This window comes from Telmatherina bonti (assembly GCF_933228915.1).
Source record: "Telmatherina bonti genome assembly, chromosome: 8".
Taxonomy (NCBI): domain Eukaryota; kingdom Metazoa; phylum Chordata; class Actinopteri; order Atheriniformes; family Telmatherinidae; genus Telmatherina; species Telmatherina bonti.
Genome location: NC_136626.1, coordinates 39,090,600 through 39,110,695, shown reverse-complemented (window position 1 = coordinate 39,110,695; position 20,096 = coordinate 39,090,600). Strand labels below are relative to the sequence as shown.

The window sequence follows — 20,096 nt, the reverse complement described above, 5'->3', positions numbered from 1 at the left end:
AAAACCCAAGTCACACACGCACACACACAATCAAGCAGATTACAGGTTCCCTCCACTCAGGGGATGTAGGTGTCTACATGCTGTCAGGAAACACAGAGGTCTGCTCATCCTGTGATGAATCGCGCTCACGGGCACTTTTATTTGATGTACAATTAGAGAAACCATTTGTTTGATTGGATTGTAATCCCCTATTGTGAGAGTGAAGGAGCAGCACTCTATTTTTAGGTCTATTTGAGAATATGACTTTTGGCTTTAGTCCTAGGGTCTGGTGGAAGAGAAGCGCTGCAGAGCTGTATTATGTTTATGGAGTCATGAAGCTTCTCACCGGTTCGGGTCACACAAACCAGTCCTGCTAAATGCTAAAACTTCAGCTTTTTGTGTATTTTTAATGATAAAAACAACAACCAGCACACAGAGATTAGCCGTACTCACAACTTGTAGGTTAATTAATTTATTATCCCTTTTTTCCCTGAAGTCTTACTGTGAAATCTCCTTAACGTGCACAGCCTTTATAAAGGATAGAAAGCTCCTCCTCCCCAGCGGGGGCTGATGATGCAGATTGTAACTGGAGTTGAACAGAAGACATACGCTGTGAGTTGGGCTTTCAATTTATCATCAAAGTTATGAACCATTAGTTCATGCACACATCCTCAACTGAACACATCCTCATCTCCATCCACATCAGTGCATCGTGAGATGTCCTTTGCCTTCATGCATTTGTATCATAGACTGTATATAAAAGATGAGCGGAGCCTCCGTGACGTCACCCGTAGTTTTCTGAAGAGCTGAATTGAAGCTCGGTGGGCGGTTCCTCTTGGCAGGGTCATGCGTGTCGTCTCGCCCAGAAAATACAAATATGGGCAAAGAGGTGGAGCTGAGAGGGGGGCTGTGAGCGTCATGGTGGATGATTGACATCGAGCGAACTCTGAGCTTTCTGTAGCTAAGAGCTAACCGAGCTAACCCGGAGATAACAGGAGCTAACCAGCTAACGGAGGTAAGCAGGCTAAAGCTAAGTCACGTTGTTAACCGGCTAAAAACCGCGGTTGTTCTACGTTCTTCTGACTTGAAGCGGGAGATCAGGTACCTGTCAATCAAAAGAACACGCCCCTAAATATGCCGAACTTCGAGATTAAATTACTTTTAAACGGGCGAGTTAGAAAAAAATTTACTCCCCCCACAGTTGTCATGAAGGTAAACCTGACCTATTAAACCTAAAATGGCTTTTTGTACCAGGCTGTAAACATGTTTATTTCTGCTGTAAACCTGTTTATTTCTGCTGTAAACATGTTTATTCCTGCTGTAAACATGTTTATACCTGCTGTAAACATGTTTATTTCTGCTGTAAACATGTTTATACCTGCTGTAAACATGTTTATTTCTGCTGTAAACATGTTTATTCCTGCTGTAAACATGTTTATTTCTGCTGTAAACATGTTTATTTCTGCTGTGAAGTTGGTCTTTTTAACATGGGAGTCTGTGGGGATTTGCTCTGTTTTGCTGCCCCTAGTGGATGAAAGGGGAACTGCAGTTTTATGCACTTCTGCATAGGCTTCACATTTTACTGCCAGAGGCTCCGTCCATCTTTATACAGTCTATGATTTGTCTGCACGGAAACATCACGTCTGCATGTAACAGTGAGCAGGAAGCTGAGATTTTAAGCTTTTTTAATCTAGTTATTGATGAACTTTGGTTGTGTTTTATTTATTTAAATTAGAATGGATGCAACCAAAGAAGCATGTGGCATAACAAAGATTTGTGTGGAATTAAAAGGTTATAAAACTGCTGTTTTCAGTGTAAAACCACACCCTGTTTACATGTTTGTTTTATGTTAGCCTCAACAAAGTTTGTCAAGGCTAAAAGTCATCAAAAAGAGAGAAAAAAGGAAAATGGCAAGGCTTAAAACACAGCAGAAAGTGCTGCTGAAGGTGAGAATATCTTCCTGTGAGAAAAGGTGTTTGAGAAGTAAAAAGGAGCCAAGATAACCAGTAAACCTTGTTGACCATAAGAACTCCAATCCTACTTCATTTATCAAGCACTTTTAAAACAAAGTGTCCTGCGTTCAACATGCCACACAAACACAATACTAAACAGTAATATAAACACATGCACACACGTGAGCAATAAACGGCATAACTCTTTTATGACTGTTATTTTTGTGCAGGTGAAAATGCTGTGTGGTCATTTCTCTTCTACCTTACTGTGTTTTTATTTTCCAGCTGAGTTTCACCTTTTTAACACAGCGAATGTACCTGCGTGAGCTCAGTAAAATCTGGGTTTGTTTCATTCATTTGTAGCTTCCGATACTGTTCTATTAACGGACAAATGCAGGACAGTTGATAAGATGCACAGCAGACTAGAACCCTGAAGAGGCTGCTGTCCATCTCTCAGAGTGATCCAGGGACAGAGCTGTCTCTGAATGGGATGAGGGGACAAACTGACCTGCTCCGAGAGACGCCGTGTCCTCAGGAAGAAACCCAGCAGACATCCGATGACCACAGCCAGCACTGACATGATGAGGAGGCCATTCTGTCTGAGGACATTCTTCACCCTCACCCACACTGCATCCAAAGCCACGGCCATCCTGAGTTCCCTGTCCCGTGTCCTCTCAGCAACCCATAAATGTGTTCGATCCAAAGCTTTAGTCTCCAGGTATGAAGGTGAAACTGAAGGACTAAAGACCAAAAACAGAAACTACAGAAAAGCTCCAGGGTGGGGGAGGGGCCTCTGTGAAATATCCAGTCCTTTACAGTGATTTTATAGCACCTTTATGCCCAGCATACCTCTCATCTTCCCACTACGGCTGTCTGTACCAACCTAAGAAGATACGCTCAATTTCCAAGCATCCCCTCCCATCCTGCTCCACCCATCAACAGCCCTGCGTGTGCTGACCCTCCAGCAGGAGGAGGGAACAGCTGGCAAACCATGTCCCAGTGGGTTAACATCACCCAATCCTGTTAGAGTGCTACTGTATTAAACAGGTCTGAAGCAGGATTAAGTGTTCATAAGCAATTTGACAAGGTTAGCAGTGAAAGTGCACAGAGTGTGTCCCAGAGGCAGGAGGACATCAGAGGTGTGTTACACTGTAGTTTCAGAGCTTTAGAAAAAACCCTGTTTACTCCTACTACAGCCACAACACACTGCAAGAGAAGAGCATTGTGGCTGAAACTTCAGCTGCAGCCGTGTGTCGCATCAGCTGGCCTGACGGACAGTTTTCATGTGTTTTCATCCTTTCAGCTGCGGGTCTCTAAACTCCAGTTTATGATCTGCGATACTGAAATGAGAAAAATGTATTTGAGAGCTTGCAAGATAAGCTCAAATGTACTGAAGATATTACTGCGTATTGGAGAGGAGAACTACTGACAGATCAGCTTCCAGACCAAACACAGCCAATTTTATTTAACCTTGTAATGATGAAGTCTGTTTTTCTGCTTCCTGTTAGAAACAATATACCAAAAATATATGTATCATAAAGAAGAGACATCTTTTCTACTACCAGGGCTGTGTGTACAATCTTGGTGTAATAAAATAAGCTGAAACATTTGAGATTGCAGCTGTTCTGTCAGAATTAACTTGTGTGTTAAAGTTTCAGAGTAAATTCACCAAGAACCTGGAACACATCAGAACATTTAAATGTTTCTTCTTCCTGAAACATTATTTTCAGTGGAAACCAGAAGCAGCTCATTTCATAGAGATGAGAAGAGTAATTATGGAACATGATAGGAAGAGAGAATACTTCACAATAAAAGCCCCTTCATCTCCATGGAAACCAACAGGATCTTCGGCTCCATAGAAACCAACAGGACCTTCGTCTCCATAGAAACCAACAGGACCTTCGGCTCCATGGAAACCAACAGGACCTTCGGCTCCATGGAAACCAACAGGACCTTCGTCTCCATAGAAACCAACAGGACCTTCGTCTCCATGGAAACCAACAGGACCTTCGGCTCCATGGAAACCAACAGGACCTACGGCTCCATGGAAACCAACAGGACCTTCGGCTCCATGGAAACCAACAGGACCTTCGGCTCCATAGAAACCAACAGGACCTTCGGCTCCATAGAAACCAACAGGACCTTCATCTCCATGGTAACCAACAGGACCTTCATCTCCATGGTAACCAGCAGGATCTTCGGCTCCATGGAAACCAACAGGACCTTCGTCTCCATAGAAACCAACAGGACCTTCGTCTCCATGGAAACCAACAGGACCTTCATCTCCATGGTAACCAGCAGGACCTTCGTGATTCATTTCAAACAAAGGCAAAGTCGTCGTAGACAGAATACCATTTTTTACAGCTGGAATAGAAATGTGTGGTTCTGGCTGCTTGTGTAAGCACCTGGACTGAGTTAACTCCTCTTTCTCCCCCTTCTCTACCTGAATGCTGCTGAGCCTGGATCACAGCTGTAACTGGAAACCAGCGAAACCAGTGGCATTATAAAAGACTGCCCTGCTTACCTGCAGCCAGAGCTGATCTGAGAGTGATGGAGGTGGAAATGGCAACAAGGACTAGTAGACAATGCTGAACATTTTAACTCTGAAAGGTATCATTGGGACTGTGGTGGATGTCCAGTCACTCACCCTGGTGGCTGCTGGTGAGGTTTCTTTTTACTGCATATTTGCTTTTGCTGATGGGTTGGTTTGGTGAAGCTGCTCTTGGTGGCTGCAGACCTCTGTACTCCTGGTTTGTCTCAGCTCTCAGGGGATGGTAGGAAATCAACACTAGTTTATATACTAATTGCATTTTCTGCTTATAGGTCCACCTGCTGTGTGGCCGAGTGGGCACCAACGTAGGAGGGATTCAACCTACTAAAGTGACAACCAGAGGAAACACTACCCTCCAGTAAATGTATGTGTCATGATTTTCCCCAGCTGTCCCTGAAGGCATCCTCCTGTGCTGATTAGCTGATGGTTTCCGCCTGTGCCTCCCTCGAGGAGCAGCCCAGGATGGGTGGCTACCAGATCATCAGATGTACTCTGTTTGTTTCCAGCCTACATTAACTCTCTAGATCCCGCCGTATTCCTGCCCTGTTTCTCCTGCCTGACCAGCGTTTTCCCTTGTCTCTTCCCCTTGTGAGTCAACTCCGTGTATGGACCTTGGACTGGCTTTAGGATTTGGATTTTGGGTACTGGACAAACCCTCAATTATGTCTTTTTTTTGTCTTCTTGGACCTCCTATCTCCCTGCAGTTGGCTTCTCCTTGTGTGCAACTCCACTAACCTTCCTGTCGTCACCAGCCGGACCCAGTTTGGATCCTCAAAGGGGACTTCAGGCCCTTCTTGAGTTGGCTTCCTCAACCCCAGTAATCGGCAATAAAATCTTTAACCTGGTCCTGAGGTCTTCTGGGTTTTTTTGGGTCCCATCTCCTGAGCCGTTACAGTATGATTTAAGGTATTACTGGTTTGAATTATGCACCTGTACAGATGGATACACAATAAAATCATGTTTAATTTGACCCAATCCAAAAAGTTCAAAGGAAAACACTTAAAATAATTCTGACAATCACTTTCAGAAGTATCAAAGTGCAAAGTCCAGCTTCTTGCATGTGCAATCCTGAAACACAAGGGTTAGTACATGCAAAACAAAATGAAAGCCCTCTAAAAGCACAATCCATTCTACATTCACAGCAATAGTCCTTCTTGGCTCGTCCACTGCACCCAGATACCATTGGGGTGAAAAGTCTACAGGCAGAAAGGACAATGGCCCACTAGCACCAGAATAACTAAAACCACACGTTGGCTGTATAAAACAGGTGTTGTCAACCCATTTACTTTTTTACTGTTAGTGTGTTTCTGATCACGGTACATATTTTATACGTATATTGCAATTAAACACACTGCTGTTATTATGAAGCAAGCGGAAGTCGCTGGCCAAAGCGACTTCTAAGTTTTCTTTAAGTAGTAGGCCCACAGCGTTCTCAGGTGAGAAGTGCTGTAGTTGCCAGCTGAGGTTTCAGGACGTGTAAGTCTCCATTTGTTTTTCGTAGGGGACTGATGTGTATTTGTGTCATGAAAACGTGGAAAAGGAAGTTGCTGGACTGCTGATCTGGTGCAACACAGGACTGGGACAAAACAGCATTTTGTCCTAAAGCCATTTGTGTGTGAGGAATAAGAAGATATTTGCTTTGTTGATGAAGCTGAAATAAAGTGATCACGGCAGCTCCATTTCAATGAGAGTAATCTCAATGATAATCTCTGTTAGTCAGGTAGCTCCATCTGTTAGCTAGTTAAACTTTTTGTCCTAGATTTGCTCCTGGCTGTGGTGTTTGGTCTCCTCAGTTTGAGTTTTAGGTGGACTGAGCAGGTTTCCGGGAGGCCCAGGGCAGTGTCTGGAGTGCTGATTGAACACACCTACACCTACAGGACCTGGAGAAGCTCCTGTTTGTGCCAAATGGTCTTCAGCTTGGTAAATGCAAGGTTTTCTTTTTTTCAATCTGAAGGTTTTCTTTTCCGTCTGTTAGAGACTACACATGTATAGATAAAAAACCAAGACTCCAACAGTTCTTATTGTATTGTATGTGATCCCCAATAATCACACCACACAATATGATTGTCCTACTGCCGGTCTAGAATCTCGTACTCCAAGCCAGGAATCTTGCATGATCAAACACAATCTAACAAATAATAGGAAACAATGTTGCAAATGGAAAACACAACACCCAGGGTGAAAGAGGATGCGCAGATGAGGTATACAGAATAGGAATATAGATGAATGAGGGTGGTCTGGAGGCTAATGACAGAAAAATTCTGAACTAAAAAACAGAAAAGACTTTGAAAAAAAACCTGGAGACAAAGAAACTCAGACTTGCTTGCTAAACTTTGTACGTTCCGGTCCACATCACAATCCACAAAGCCCCGACTTGAGAGTCCTTGGCTTTCCCTTCGCACCTCATGATATTTCTTCTGAACATTGAAGAGGTTTGGAGAGGATTGTTGGACAAATTCACTCCTAACACACTTCTGACCACAGGATCATTTTTATTGGATAATCTTATAAGATTTTGGGTAATCAGGCGTTTGCTGTACTTGGTTGGGAAGAGGGAAAATCAGGACAAAAACAGTCTAATAATCCTTGTGTTTACCCATCTTCACGGTTTCTGTGGTAATCAGGCACTCCTCGTGCTTCTTAGCAACTTTGCTAACTGTGCTTTCTCCTGGACTTCTTCTGCAACCTTGTGGCTTCAGATTTCTGTTCAGCAGTAGTAGTGCTGATTCCACCTCAGCATTAGAACTTGTTCCTCCAGCCATTTGCGCTCACCTGCTCTCTGTTACCTGCCTGCTTGCCTGGCTGTCTTCCTGAATAGACCTCACCACTACCAGCAATTCAGACACTAACCTCCTCCTCTAGTACCGGACCGCTTCAGGAACACCGTAAGCCACTTCTACTCATTTTATCTTCCTCTGCAGGTTCTTCTTATGGATCTACAAATTCACTGGACTAGATTATTGTACTCACTAATGGTCATTTTGGCAAACTGCTTTTTCATCCCTCACTCATTTGTGTGTGCCTGATTTTGCGTTTAACCTTTTGAGCGACAGCTTCCTCTCTCACCATTTCTTTTACTGGAATTTAATTCATTTTCAAATCATAAATACAATCCTAAAGGCTGAAAAACAGCCTTCAGCAGTTCTTGTGCACTCCCTCTGCATCAACTCTGCAGTGAGACTCTCAAAACAAACACAAACACTGGCCAGCAGGTTATAGTAGCCAAGTCTGTCCCTCCTCTAACGCCTACTTGTTGCTAAAGGTAGCATCTTGATTGATTAACAAGACTAACGTACTAATGCATGATGTTCAGCGAAGTCTCCTCACTGAAGTTTAGCAGTCTTAAATTGGAAGTTAGATGGTAAATATTCGTGCCCCGCAGCATGGATAGGCTAGCTTCCAACACAGCAGCACTTACTGATGCCATAATAGCTGTTCTGTACTTGCCTCCAAAGTTCCTAAACTGATATTCCTTGTTTTAAGTATTTCCTACCTATGCAAATCCAGGAATATAACTTTCACCAGACATCCAAGCACAACAACTAGTGTCAGACATGGAATCTTTACAGACTTTTCTAGCAGAAGCTAACGGGTGAAAGCATGAGCTGATAACGGCCATTGTTGCAACATTGCTGCTTGCTAGCAGCGAGTTTTCATCGCAGAGGGATGTTTCTGTCCAACGATCTACAGACAAAGCTGTGGATACAAACTGTTGCCTTGTCATTATCAGCTGTAGAGCAGCACATTACAAGGCAACCGCAGGAAGTCACTGTCGGGGAAACAAAACTCATAAACAGTGCTAGGGGTGTCACATTACTATTTAATTTGCATTACAAAGCAACTGTCATGATGTGATGTTTGTGTTGTGTCTTTAGTTTTCTGTTTTATTTAGTAGTTTTGTTCCCCTTTATGTATTGTCTCTCATTTTATTTCCTGTTAATTAGCTCAGCTGGTTTTGATTTTCTGACTCAGTTTACCTGTTCCTTGTGTATTTATACCCCTTGGTTTATATTCCCAGCGCTGGTTCATTGTGTTTGCTAATGTAGTCATCGGTTATGTATCCATTCTCTCTTCTGTTCAAGTTTAGTTTAAACCTTGTTCCTGCATCTAGTCAGCCTCTTTGTCTTTGTTTCCCTACACCTCCACGAACTGTGACAGCAGCATGTTACAGTGACAACAATACTTCTGGGGGTTAACAGGGTAAAGTAATGCACTACGCTTAAAATATCAGTAACAAAGTTACTTTACTAAACTGTTGTAATGTGCTTTCCTGTGTTACCTGTGTGTGTCCTTGCCTGGACATGTTGCCATAGAGATGGATTTAAGGAACTGCTGGTGTCAACTTCTAGACTTCATAGATTAAGAAGACATTTTGTAATTTACAGGAGTTTTTATTTCTTTTGTTTAGGAGAAAAAAGATAATAATAATAATAAATGAAAAAAAGACTGACAGAAGGAGCTACAGCAGGTACCTCTGAGCCTGAGCCAACCTCGACATGGTTTCAAGCAATGTTGGACATCCAAATCAACACACAAAAAACCTACAGATAATGCTAACTCAAATCCTTACACACTCTGGTCACTCGTCATTTTATGAACCACTTAGTCCAATTAAGGGTCACGGGGAGCAGGAGTCTATCCCAGCAATCACTGAGCGAGAGGTCGCCCTGGACAGGTTACCAGTCCATCGCAGGCCCAACACAGAGAGATAAACAACCATCCTAACACACTTAACAGGCTGAATTAAGCTGCAAGCTTCACCACTACTTGCTGTTTCCAGTGGGGCTGTGGGGGGAGATGTTGTGGTGGCCCACACTGGAGGCATGATGCTGCACTTTTGGTTTCTCTGGAGATTCCAGTAAGACCTAAAGATAGTCCTTTTGCAGCTTAGCTAGATGTTATCAACAGACGAACCCAGAGCTGAAGCCCGCAAGGATAAGTATCAGTTCTGAAACATTAAGGGAACATAAAAGAGACTGCGGGCAAAACTTTTACTCATTCTGCTGAAGCTGAAAAGCTCCAGCTACCAGTCAGCCCATCCCGCAGGACGCACATAGACCTAAACTCACCATATTTGATGGAAATGACTGGGACTCTTTCTTGCTTCTATTTGAGCACCAAGTGTAGACATAATGCATGTGTAGTGACTAGAGCGTTAAGTCACTCAGCTGGGTGAGGGGAAAGATTTCGTTTTTAAAAAAGTCCAGAGTTGCTGTCCGTGTTGCCTGAGATTCCCATTTATTTTCCATTCTGTGGATAATAACTTGACTGGTTACATTTTACCAAAATCAAAAGGGTGCAAATAACAAAAAATGTGAGAGCGGTAAAAACTGTGTCATCCTCCCGCACCCAGGCTAATTAAGAAGCCCTGCAACACCTTGGCAGCCATTTAATAAACCCGGTGTGCCTCTTTAGTGCCACCCACTGTGACCATACAAAACAAAAACACAAGTGAAGAAATAAACAACACATGGTTCCAACAGCATGCATGTTTGAGAGGAGCTGCAATATGACATGTCTGCTCACTACCAGAACGTACAAGGGAGAATAATATTCTCCCAGTAGGCCAGCTCACCCTGTCCACAGGAAGGAGAAAGCTGGAGGAGCTGGACATGTCTTGGGCCTGGGATGATCCCACTGCTACTGCTCCAAACCCCCCAATATGTGAGTGCAGCAGATTCACTTTACTGACAGACTAAGTCAACAACCTTGTTCATGTTGTGGGGAAGCTGCAGTTTAAACACCTCCAAGTCAATGTACATGGAGCAGCAGTGACCTACAGTAATCACACAACTTCCCTTACCCCCCCGCCAGGATGGAGGAGGGAGGAGTACAGTGGTATGTGGATTACCGCTGCCTAAACACCCTGATAGTTAAGGATGTATGTCCCTTGCTTGTGTGGCAGCATTGGGTATTGCATTGCCAGCCAATCAGCTGATGGGGCGACATATTTCAATTGGCACAGAGCCAACTTCTGACAGCAAGCACTCACCTGGTTGGCTGCTTGCACAACTTTGCTTTCACAGAAATCCCTTGCTGCAAGTCGTGTTGCCTCCTGCTCGTGTGTCCTCTGTGAGGTTATTGCCTGGTAGGTAAAATCTATACTCGTGGGTATGTTTGCTGTCTGTGTAGGACACTTGAATCACTGTTTTTGGAAAGCAGATTGGAAAGCTTTTAATAGCACAGCAGTCCTGCAGGCAGCCGATTCCTGCAACTGCAGCACGCACTGGAAATGCTACGGCTAACGGCTGCTTCGCTGATCACAACACATATTGCTGCTGCTTTACTTCATGTTAACAATTGCTGGCCTTCCGCTTCCTGCGTCATTGAGCTGGAACTCTCACTGCTTCACCCTTACTGGCTGCAGCGTTTGCACTCAGGTCTTTATTTGCCGTAAAGCTCCAAAGATTGTATATGGGACTTGATGTCTCACTGCCCACTGTTGCCCTTCAGCTGACTTATCATCTGGCTGTGGGCATCTTGAGAACCAAGGCTCTTGGCGGTCTTGGCCTTCCATGGCCTGGCATTACGTGCCCTTTGTTTTGTTTAATTTCTGCATTTAAATTAGGGCAGTTTTAGGTTGGGTTGTGCTGCCGACTTTTTGAAAACTGTATTCATCTTTGCTTTAAAAGTTCTAACGCTGTATTTTTATTCATTCCCAATGGTCTTAGAGCCTTGGTGTTGGACTCCTTTTGGTGTGATTACCCACTCCCTGGATTTCTCCACCTTGTCATAGCCCACTCATCCCCAGTCAGCTCAGTTCAGACTTTTTTCAGTCCATTGTATTTTTAACTTGTTTTATTAAGTTTGTTTTAATGTAATCAGATATTTGTCTCATGCCCTCTTCGGTATAGCTAACCCCTGTCTTGCCACACCTCCATCGACAGGGATACGAGGAAGGATATTTATTTGCCCCCAGCTTCTTCAACAGCACTAAGGACCAGAAGGGAGGACCTTCACCCCAACAAACTCCCAAAAGGTCATTGTCGTTGTCACTTTCCTTTTCCCCCTCATCCCATCACCTAATATTCACTAAGCAGATAATGGATCGGGTCAATGCTGGGCTGAGATCTACCACCCATACCAATACGTTTTTGTCCCTCATAAACCCTCAACCAAAGCAGCCAAAGGTATGGAACTCAGAACCTCCTGCCACCTTTCAGAAATTGAAATAAGGAACGCCCACCACAGCCCCAATCCAGGTGGGTGGGGTGCCCCCAGCAGTGGTGTTTGAATTCAGACAGCTGCACAACTTTTTACTGTGGGACAGAATTGTTTGTGACATAACTGATGACCAAGTAAAAGGCAGACTGCTAAGGGAAGCAGACCTGACACTTGGAAAGACCACTGATATCTGCCGTGCGATTATGTCTAGATTACCTCCAGCCAAATGAAGCTCTAACTGAAGAAGTTGAAGTTAACAGAATATGATCAGCTAAACCACAAAGCAACAAAGAGAAGAGCAGCGCAGGCAGTGGTGGGCAGAAGAAGGTAAACTGCAGCAGAACTGGGTTTAAGCATGGAATTAAAAAATGTCCTGCTTTTGGCCAAACATGCCAGTCATGCCGCAAGAAAAACCACTTTGCCAAAATGTGCAAATCCCAGAGTCTGCAACACCGACAAGCAAAGAGAGTGCATGCAGCTGATCAGGCTGCTGCTGATGAAAGAGACATGTTTATTGGAACCGTTAAAGTGGAGCAGAAACAGAACATTGTGAGGATGAGACAAGCATAGGAATAGAAAACGACTGAAAAACTGACAACAAGGAAGTTGTGACACTCAAACTGGATACTGGTGCTGATTGCAACACAATATCAGTTGAAACATTCAATACACTCCACATAAGTGGCAACCTAAAAGCTAGTCCCAGCAAGCTCATTGCATTTTTTGGATGTCTCTGCTGGTAATAATAGCTCCGACATGTCAGTAGAAAAGGCAAAAGCACAACATTGAGTCTGAAATTATACAACAGGATGTACCAGTCATACTTGGAGGAGATACTTGTGTGAAACTTGGCCTACTGAAGTGTATACATGACACAGTTAAGGAAAGTGACATGCTTAAGGATTACAGTGCTTACCTGGTCAGCACCACATTCAAATAGATTACAATGTTAATCCAGTTGTGCACACTCCTAGGAGGATTCCAGTGGCACTCAGGGAAACAGTAATTGAGGAATTACAGCGTATGGAGAAACTGGGATTAATCACAAAAGAGACTGAGCCATCAGATGGGGTCAACAGCATGGTAACCATGGTTAAACCCAAGAAACTCTGTATCTGCATGGACCTGAAAGACTTGATCACCAGCAGTCCGGCAGCAGGAAGAAGAGAAGCCTCAGCAACGGCAACTTCTGCTTGCAGGAGCAGAAGAAACAAAGTTTCTTGTTGGCCTTCCATCCATCCATCTTCTACCGCTTATTCAGACTTCCCTCTCCCCAGCCACATTTGCCAACTCTGCGGGGGGATCCCGAGGCGTTCCCAGGCCAGCCGAGAGATGTAATCCCTCCAGCGTGTCCTGGGTCTTCCCCAGGGTCTCCTCCCAGAGGGACGTGCCTGGAACACCTCACCAGGGAGGTCCAGGAGGCATCCTGACCAGATGCCCGAGCCACCTCAACTGGTTCCTCTCGATGCGGAGGAGCAGCGGCTCTACTCTGATCTCCGTCAAGGGCCTATCTTGAACATAGCAACAAATCTGGAAGATTCCTCACAAACCAATTAAAAGCCAACAAGGAGAAAACAATCATCTTTTCTGGTAAGGATTCAGCAGGAAATATCTTCCATGACCCTGAAAGAAAAAAACACCTTTCGGGATTTCTATAAAACAGTATTTTCTTCAGAAACAGATCCATCAGACAACAACATTGAGGAATTTCTCAGCAACCGTAATTTTCCAAAGTTACAACAGGAACAGAAATGGTTCTGGATTCCCCCATTTCAGTAGAGGAACTACATGAAACTTTAAAACACATGTCCAGTAATAAAGCACCAGGACGTTTGGATGGTTTTCAGCTGAATTTGATAAAGAATAAAGAAAGTCTATACTGGCACCCATATTTTATAAAATGGTTTTAGAAATGAAGGAAAAGGCCAAATATCCCAAATCATGAATCTGGCTAGTATTACAGTAATACTAAAACCAGAAAAAGACCCCACACTTCCATCTAGTAACCGGCCAATATCACTAATGAATGCAGACCTTAAAATAATCAGTAAAGTGCTTGCTACAAGGTTAGAAAAATAACTCCACTTATCATACATCCTGATCAAACAGGCCTTTTAAAGGGACGACATTCCACCACTAATACATGCAGATTAATAAACCTAATTAATTTTGCCATCATACATAACCTGGAAACTACAATAATCTCTCTAGATGCAGAAAAAGCTTTTCACAGGGTGAACAGGAAATTTCTATTTGCAACATTAAGAAAATTCGGGTTTGGCTCATCGTTTATCGACTGGATAAAGATACTGTATAGCAATCCAAATGCATGCGTCAGGACAAATGATCAAACTTCTCACAGCTTCAGTTTGCAGAGAGGCACCAGACAAGGCTGTCCACTCTCCCCCTCACTTTTTACCATCTTTATATTTACTGACAGAGACCTAAAACAACCAAAGACCCAACACAGCCAATCATATTGTCTGGAAACATGACATCCTCCATAGCAACAGAGTCAACTCCTCCCTTTCTCTCAGGTCCTGACTAAACGCTCCTCTCAGCAACGTAATAAAGAAGTTTTAAGAGGGAGTTTCTTAACTAAAACCTTTGGTGGTATTTAAGAGTCCCCCTAGTGGTGAAATAAGATTTTTTGTGAACACGGCTCCGGATGTTTAAAAAGCCTGTGTGGAGCTTGTCACCCAAATTTGAAAAAATTGGGAACTCATATTATAATAAGATCATTTTTTCTAAAAAGAAGAAATGCATTACATTAAAACGTGATGGTTTATTGTAAAAATGTGAAACGTATCATGTTACAATATGATAAAGTCTGAATGTTTTTTTTATTTTTTGTTTATCAAGGTGACAATTCTATGCTTCTGTACACCAGTAACCTCATGCAAACTTGTCCTGTTAATTTCTTCTAAAAAAAAAAAAGATGTTTAATTGTGAAACATTTACTAATGTATGTACTTTATATCATTTTGTGGACTTTTGTCAAAACATACATTCCTTATTGTCCATGTAATGGTTGACTGACATGTCTTTCTAAGATATTGTGATAAATGGATTTGAATTTATATAAATGGATCCAGTCACTGACTGAACAAGTTAATGGAAGTGATGGCATGTGCTATTCTTTTGAAAAGGAAAATTACAGGTATGACTGCAAAGCAAACCTGTATGCAGATGACATATTATTGACACTGATACAGCCGAGCCAGTCCCTACCAGACCTAATTAAGCTGATTGATGCGTTTGGATATGTTACTGGATTTAAGATAGATTACAGTAAAAGTGAAGCTACCCCACTAAACTATCAAACATTTCCATCACATCTTGGATCTGCTCCTTTTCAGTGGAGATCATGAGGTATGAGATATGTGTGGATAAATATCAGGACCCCCGAAGAGAAGATTTTTACCCATTACTGGGTAGAGTAGAAGTCATAAAAATGAGCATCCTACCTCAATTATTGTTCACTACCACTGCTATACCTTTAAAAGTCCCTCTCCAATGGTATAAAGAAATCAACAGACTCACTGGGTTCTTGTGGAAGGAAGAGTCACCAAGAATAAGTTATAAAAAAATGAGTCAGACCAAGAATGAGAGGTGGATTGATGTCTACTCATATTATGTATCTTACAATATTAGATTTCCTCTGGCATTGGCTTACATGAATGAGAATGAAGTTGGTAGCTGGAGATGGACAGAAGAGAAGATTTTACATGATTATAGCTAATCAGTGCCCTTATCAACTTTATTTTTTTCGACCTGACTGAATAACATCAAGGCTTCTGAAAGACTGTCCTGCAGTCGATTCATTACATTCTCAAGACAAACCATGTGAGTGTGGACAGACATGTTTAAATGGTTGATTGAGGCAGGTTTAACTTTGCTTCTTGAATCTGTGTAGAATGGTCTTGATGAATGGAAATATTCATTTAAATCTAGTGAGTCTCCAAGCCTGCATTCATGTTTTAAAAATGTTCTTTCCTCCATGCATTAGCCATATCCAGCCCTGAACTGTCCTGTCTGCTGCAGAGATTTCATTTTATTTATTTATTTCACCCACAGAGAGGCTTAATCTTTAGTTTGTCTAAAGCTGGAGTGATTCAGGTCGCTTTGTCCTTCACATTCTGTCCTCATTACTGCTGGCAAGTCACACACAAGAAGTTTTTGTTTTCTTTAGCAGTTTATTCTTCCAAAGACCATGAGATGTGTTTTGATTTGCACATTATTTAAAAAAAGAAACATTTACAGATGAGTAAAAGTGAAGCGTTTGTACACAGTCATGAGAAATTTCCCAGTTCATATGTAACTGAAAGATTTACCCTGCAGCAGTCGTGTAGAGAAAAGACCCTTGTCTCGTGCATTAATGGAGGTGGTTCTTTGGCAAGTCTGTGCCAGCAGAGAGCTGCAGATATGTGAGTAAGGCATGTACTGGTGCAGGGATCACATGTTTTGCCAGACTCCGTGGTCACTAATCCTTCTCTTTTGCCAATATTTCCCCCTGTCTGGTTTCATCAGGCTGGGATTACATCGGATTAGAAAACCTCCCAGAGGCCGACATGCATTCATTCATTAAAAATCCATATGCCGTTGCTCACACTCCTCTGACCAAGCCAAAAAGCACCAATTACAACCAAAGCAACTAGAATATGTAGCTTACATGTTAAGATGGCTTTCTGTATTTGATCTAAAACTGTTCACGTGAAGCACAACTGCTTTGAAAAGATTGTTGTTAGATGTCTTCCTCATTATATACTGTAGTGGTGATGACAACATAGGGTTCTGATGTCATCAGGGCAGGAGTGTGATATGGATCTGTGATGCTCCACCTCAGAGCAGCAGAGGTTGACTCCACATGCCTGCAGACACAGTGTGGCCCCTCTGATCATCCCAGTTTTAGTGGTAAATAAAGCTAAACTTGTTTCCGGTCTTTTCCACTGGGCTGGTTCCAGTACAGGCTACAGCCTGACATAGCACCAGTTGTTTTATTTCCACTACCTAAGCATTCACCCCTCAAAACTGGTTCTTATCTGGAACCAATGAGGTTACCTGGTCAACAGAAAATCAATAAAACACTGAACCATCATCTTCAAACCAGAGATGTCACGGGCTGTTAAAACAAGAAGATGAGGAGACCCAGTGCTTCCGTGCATTGTGGTGAACTCTGTTCGCAGTATAGGATACACAGCCCGTGATTGGTGTGTGTGTGTGTGTGTGTGTGTGTGTGTGTGTGTTTATTTTTCTTCTTTTAGACAGGATGACTTTGTTCTGATCACAGATGGACTGACAGTTGCCCTGTTAAGACCAAATAGTGTTGGTGGGTTTTAGGAAGTCTTCAGTCATCCTTCCACCGACCCACAACGTCCCGAGTTGAGGTCAGCAGCTCCCCACCTCCACTGTACACAGTATTGACGGAGCACTGCTTCTCCCTCCTGAGCCGCCGGATGGTGGACCAGAATCTCCTCGAAGCTGTCTGGAAGTCTTTCTCCATGGCCTCGCAGAACTCCTCCCATGCCCGAGTTTTTGCCTTGGTGACAGCCGAAGCCGCATGCCGCTTAGCCTGTCGGTACCCATCAGCTGCCTCCAGAGTCCCACAGGCCAAGAAGGCCCGATAGGACTCCTTCTTCAGCTTGACGGCATCCCTCACTGCTGGTGTCCACCAACGAGTCCTGGGATTACCGCCACGACATGCACCATCGACCTTACAGCCACAGCTCCGGCCGGCCGCCTCAGCAATACAGGCACGGAACACAGCCCATTCGGACTCAATGTCCCCCGCCTCACTCGGGACATGGTTGAAGCTCTGCTGAAGGTGGGAGTTGAAGCTCGCTCTGACAGGGGACTCAGCCAGACGTTCCCAGCAGACCCTCACAACACGTTTGGGTCTGCCAGATCTGACCGGCTTCCTCCCCCACCATCTGAGCCAACTCACCCCTCTCTTCACCAGTGTCCAAGACTTGTCAGTCAATACGACCACACAGTCGATCAATTACCTGTCTTCTTGATCCAGTCCCTCCCGATACCCTGCAGAACATTTCCCTAGATCAAAGCTGAAGTGACCCATATTATGAACCCTGGAATCTGGTGTCTTTCCCTCTGTCTACCAGCAAGCTTGGGTCCCTGAAGAAACCCACACTCAACCCAGCCCAGCTTGAAATCTACTGGCAGGTCTCACTGGTTCTGTTCTTATCACAACTACCAGACCATGCAGTTTTCAGCCAAGTCTCATTGTTCCACCATGATGAAAACCTATTTGATTTGTATCAGTCTGGCTTTCAGCAAGGCCATTCCACTGAAACTGCTCTCCTGTCTGTTCCAGATTCTGTCCAAGACAGAGCTCATTGTCTGCCCAGCCGATCCTTCCTTACATCCGCAATTAAGTGTGAAGCTTGACTGTCACACTTGTTCCTACATCTGCTGCCTGGAATCTGGGTATCATGGTGGATGACCAGCTGACCTTTAAGGTCCATGTTGCCTCGGTTGCCCGTACCTGCTGATTTGCTCTCTACAACATCAAGAGAATCAGACGTACCTGACAGAACACACAACGCAGCCTTTGGTTCAGGCTCTGGTCATCTCACACATTGATTACGGCAGTTCCCTACTGGCAGGTCTGCCTGCATGCTGGTTAAACCTCTGCAGATGATCCAAAATGCAGCAACATGTCTGGTCTTCAACCAGCCCTAACGAGCTCATGTCACTCCGCTACTAATCACACTTCACTGGCTTCTGGTTGCATCGCATCAAATTCAAAGCTTTGCTTCTAGCTTACAAAATAATAATTCAAATGGCTCCGGTCTACCTTCACTCCTTCATCCAGAACTACACTCCCTCTCCACAGTTACACTCTACCAATGAAGCATTCCTCAAGTTACCATGACCACATGGGACTGAATCACTAGCCAGACTCTGTTCCTCTGTTGTTCCACAATGGTGGAATGATCTGGGAAACTCTGTCCAATCGGTGGAATCCTTATCTACTTTTAAGACACAGGTCTTCAAGCAGCATTTCTGTGCTTAATTAAAGATGTCTCTATGTTGCACATTTCAGTCTAATTTATTTTGATATGCAAGTCCAGAAAGACAAGAAATAATCAAGCATTTTCCACAAACCACTTCATTCATTTTGTATCGATTCTCTCAGATCAGCCAGAAACAAACCAAAGAAATCTCCACCCTATGTCCTGCCTGCAGTCTGCGTCTGATTGGTCAACTGCAAGGAGTAATTAAACTGAGCAGTGAAGGTGGGCGTGGCTTTCTTCTCATGAATGTGCACAACCTGGAGAAGATGACCAATCACTGAGTCCCTTCCCCGGGACGTCACTAAAGTGTCAAAGTAGAAAAAACTCTAAAACCTATCATTTCCGTCACCATGGACACCAAACGTAGAGTGCTGGAAAACTCAAACATGCATTTAGGTGATAAAAAAAAACGGTGCTGCTCCTATGTCTGATGAGTATTCAACACAATAACACTGTAGAAAGCTCAGAAAAATGGAAATAGCATCAGAGCTGATTTAACAATATTTGTCAGAGGCGTTGGAGAACTTAGCCCAGTTCAACAAATACTGTGGCATTCATTCTTTTTATTTTAACATAGGGAATATTGTGGGGTGGGGAAAAAAAGTCTGTTGCATGACATGTCCACAGCTGCGTCCAACTGGACTCCAGCAGTCCACCAGCACCTTCCGATGATGTCCTCTACTGTTTGATTTCATGCTTGTGTAGTTCTCACTCTCATATATAAGCTGCTTTGGATAAAAGTGTCTGCTAAATGACAATAGAATAGAATAGAATAGAATAGAATAGAATAGAATGCTTCTGGAGGTGTTTTATGTATTTAATGTTTAAAAAATGTAGGGACTGTCTTATACTGTATATCTAAAAGGACCTTATTTCCCTCATTACATTATTGAAGCGGACATCAGTTTCTACACTTGACCAATGTTTGGGGACTTTGGGACTGGGACTTTAAAGAAAAAGCCACTAAAGCTTCATAAAAGAAAATGACAAACCCATATACCGTAGCAATTAGTAAAATATGATTTTACTGTTTTCATTTTACGTGACTTATATTTCTTTTTTCTTACTTTAAATAAATAAGTATTTGGAAGGCTAAGGGATCACATGGAGTTTTTTTTTTTTTTTTTAATGTCTAATGATAATGGCAGAATAAACCCCCAATGGCGACTGATGACCTGTCCAGGGTGTTCCCCGCCTCACGCCCGAAGGCTGCTGGGATGGGCTCCAGCTGCCCTGCGACACTTAATGGGATGAAGTGGTTCTGATAATGAATGAATGAATGAATGAATGAATGAATGAATGTGGAGGAAGCTGAACTTCCAACATCTGCCTGTAACTGCAGTTGGCGCTAAATCCACGGCGCGCAGCGGCTTTTCACTTCCTCCGCAGAAGAAGAAAAAGCTTCCATGGAAACGA

At 43.4% G+C, this 20,096-nt stretch overlaps 1 protein-coding gene across 1 annotated transcript in view; it reads right to left on the bottom strand.

The window, feature by feature from the left end:
• The window catches only part of LOC306760009 (excitatory amino acid transporter 5-like), a gene marked incomplete at both ends in the record, with an annotated part of 107,794 nt that extends 105,214 nt beyond the window's left edge, over positions 1-2,580 (bottom strand). The window contains one exon of the mRNA XM_079245763.1: positions 2,440-2,580. Coding sequence (XP_079101889.1) covers positions 2,440-2,580 — 141 coding nt within the window. The remainder of the gene's footprint in view (positions 1-2,439) is intronic.
• Positions 2,581-20,096: the final 17,516 nt, after the last annotated feature.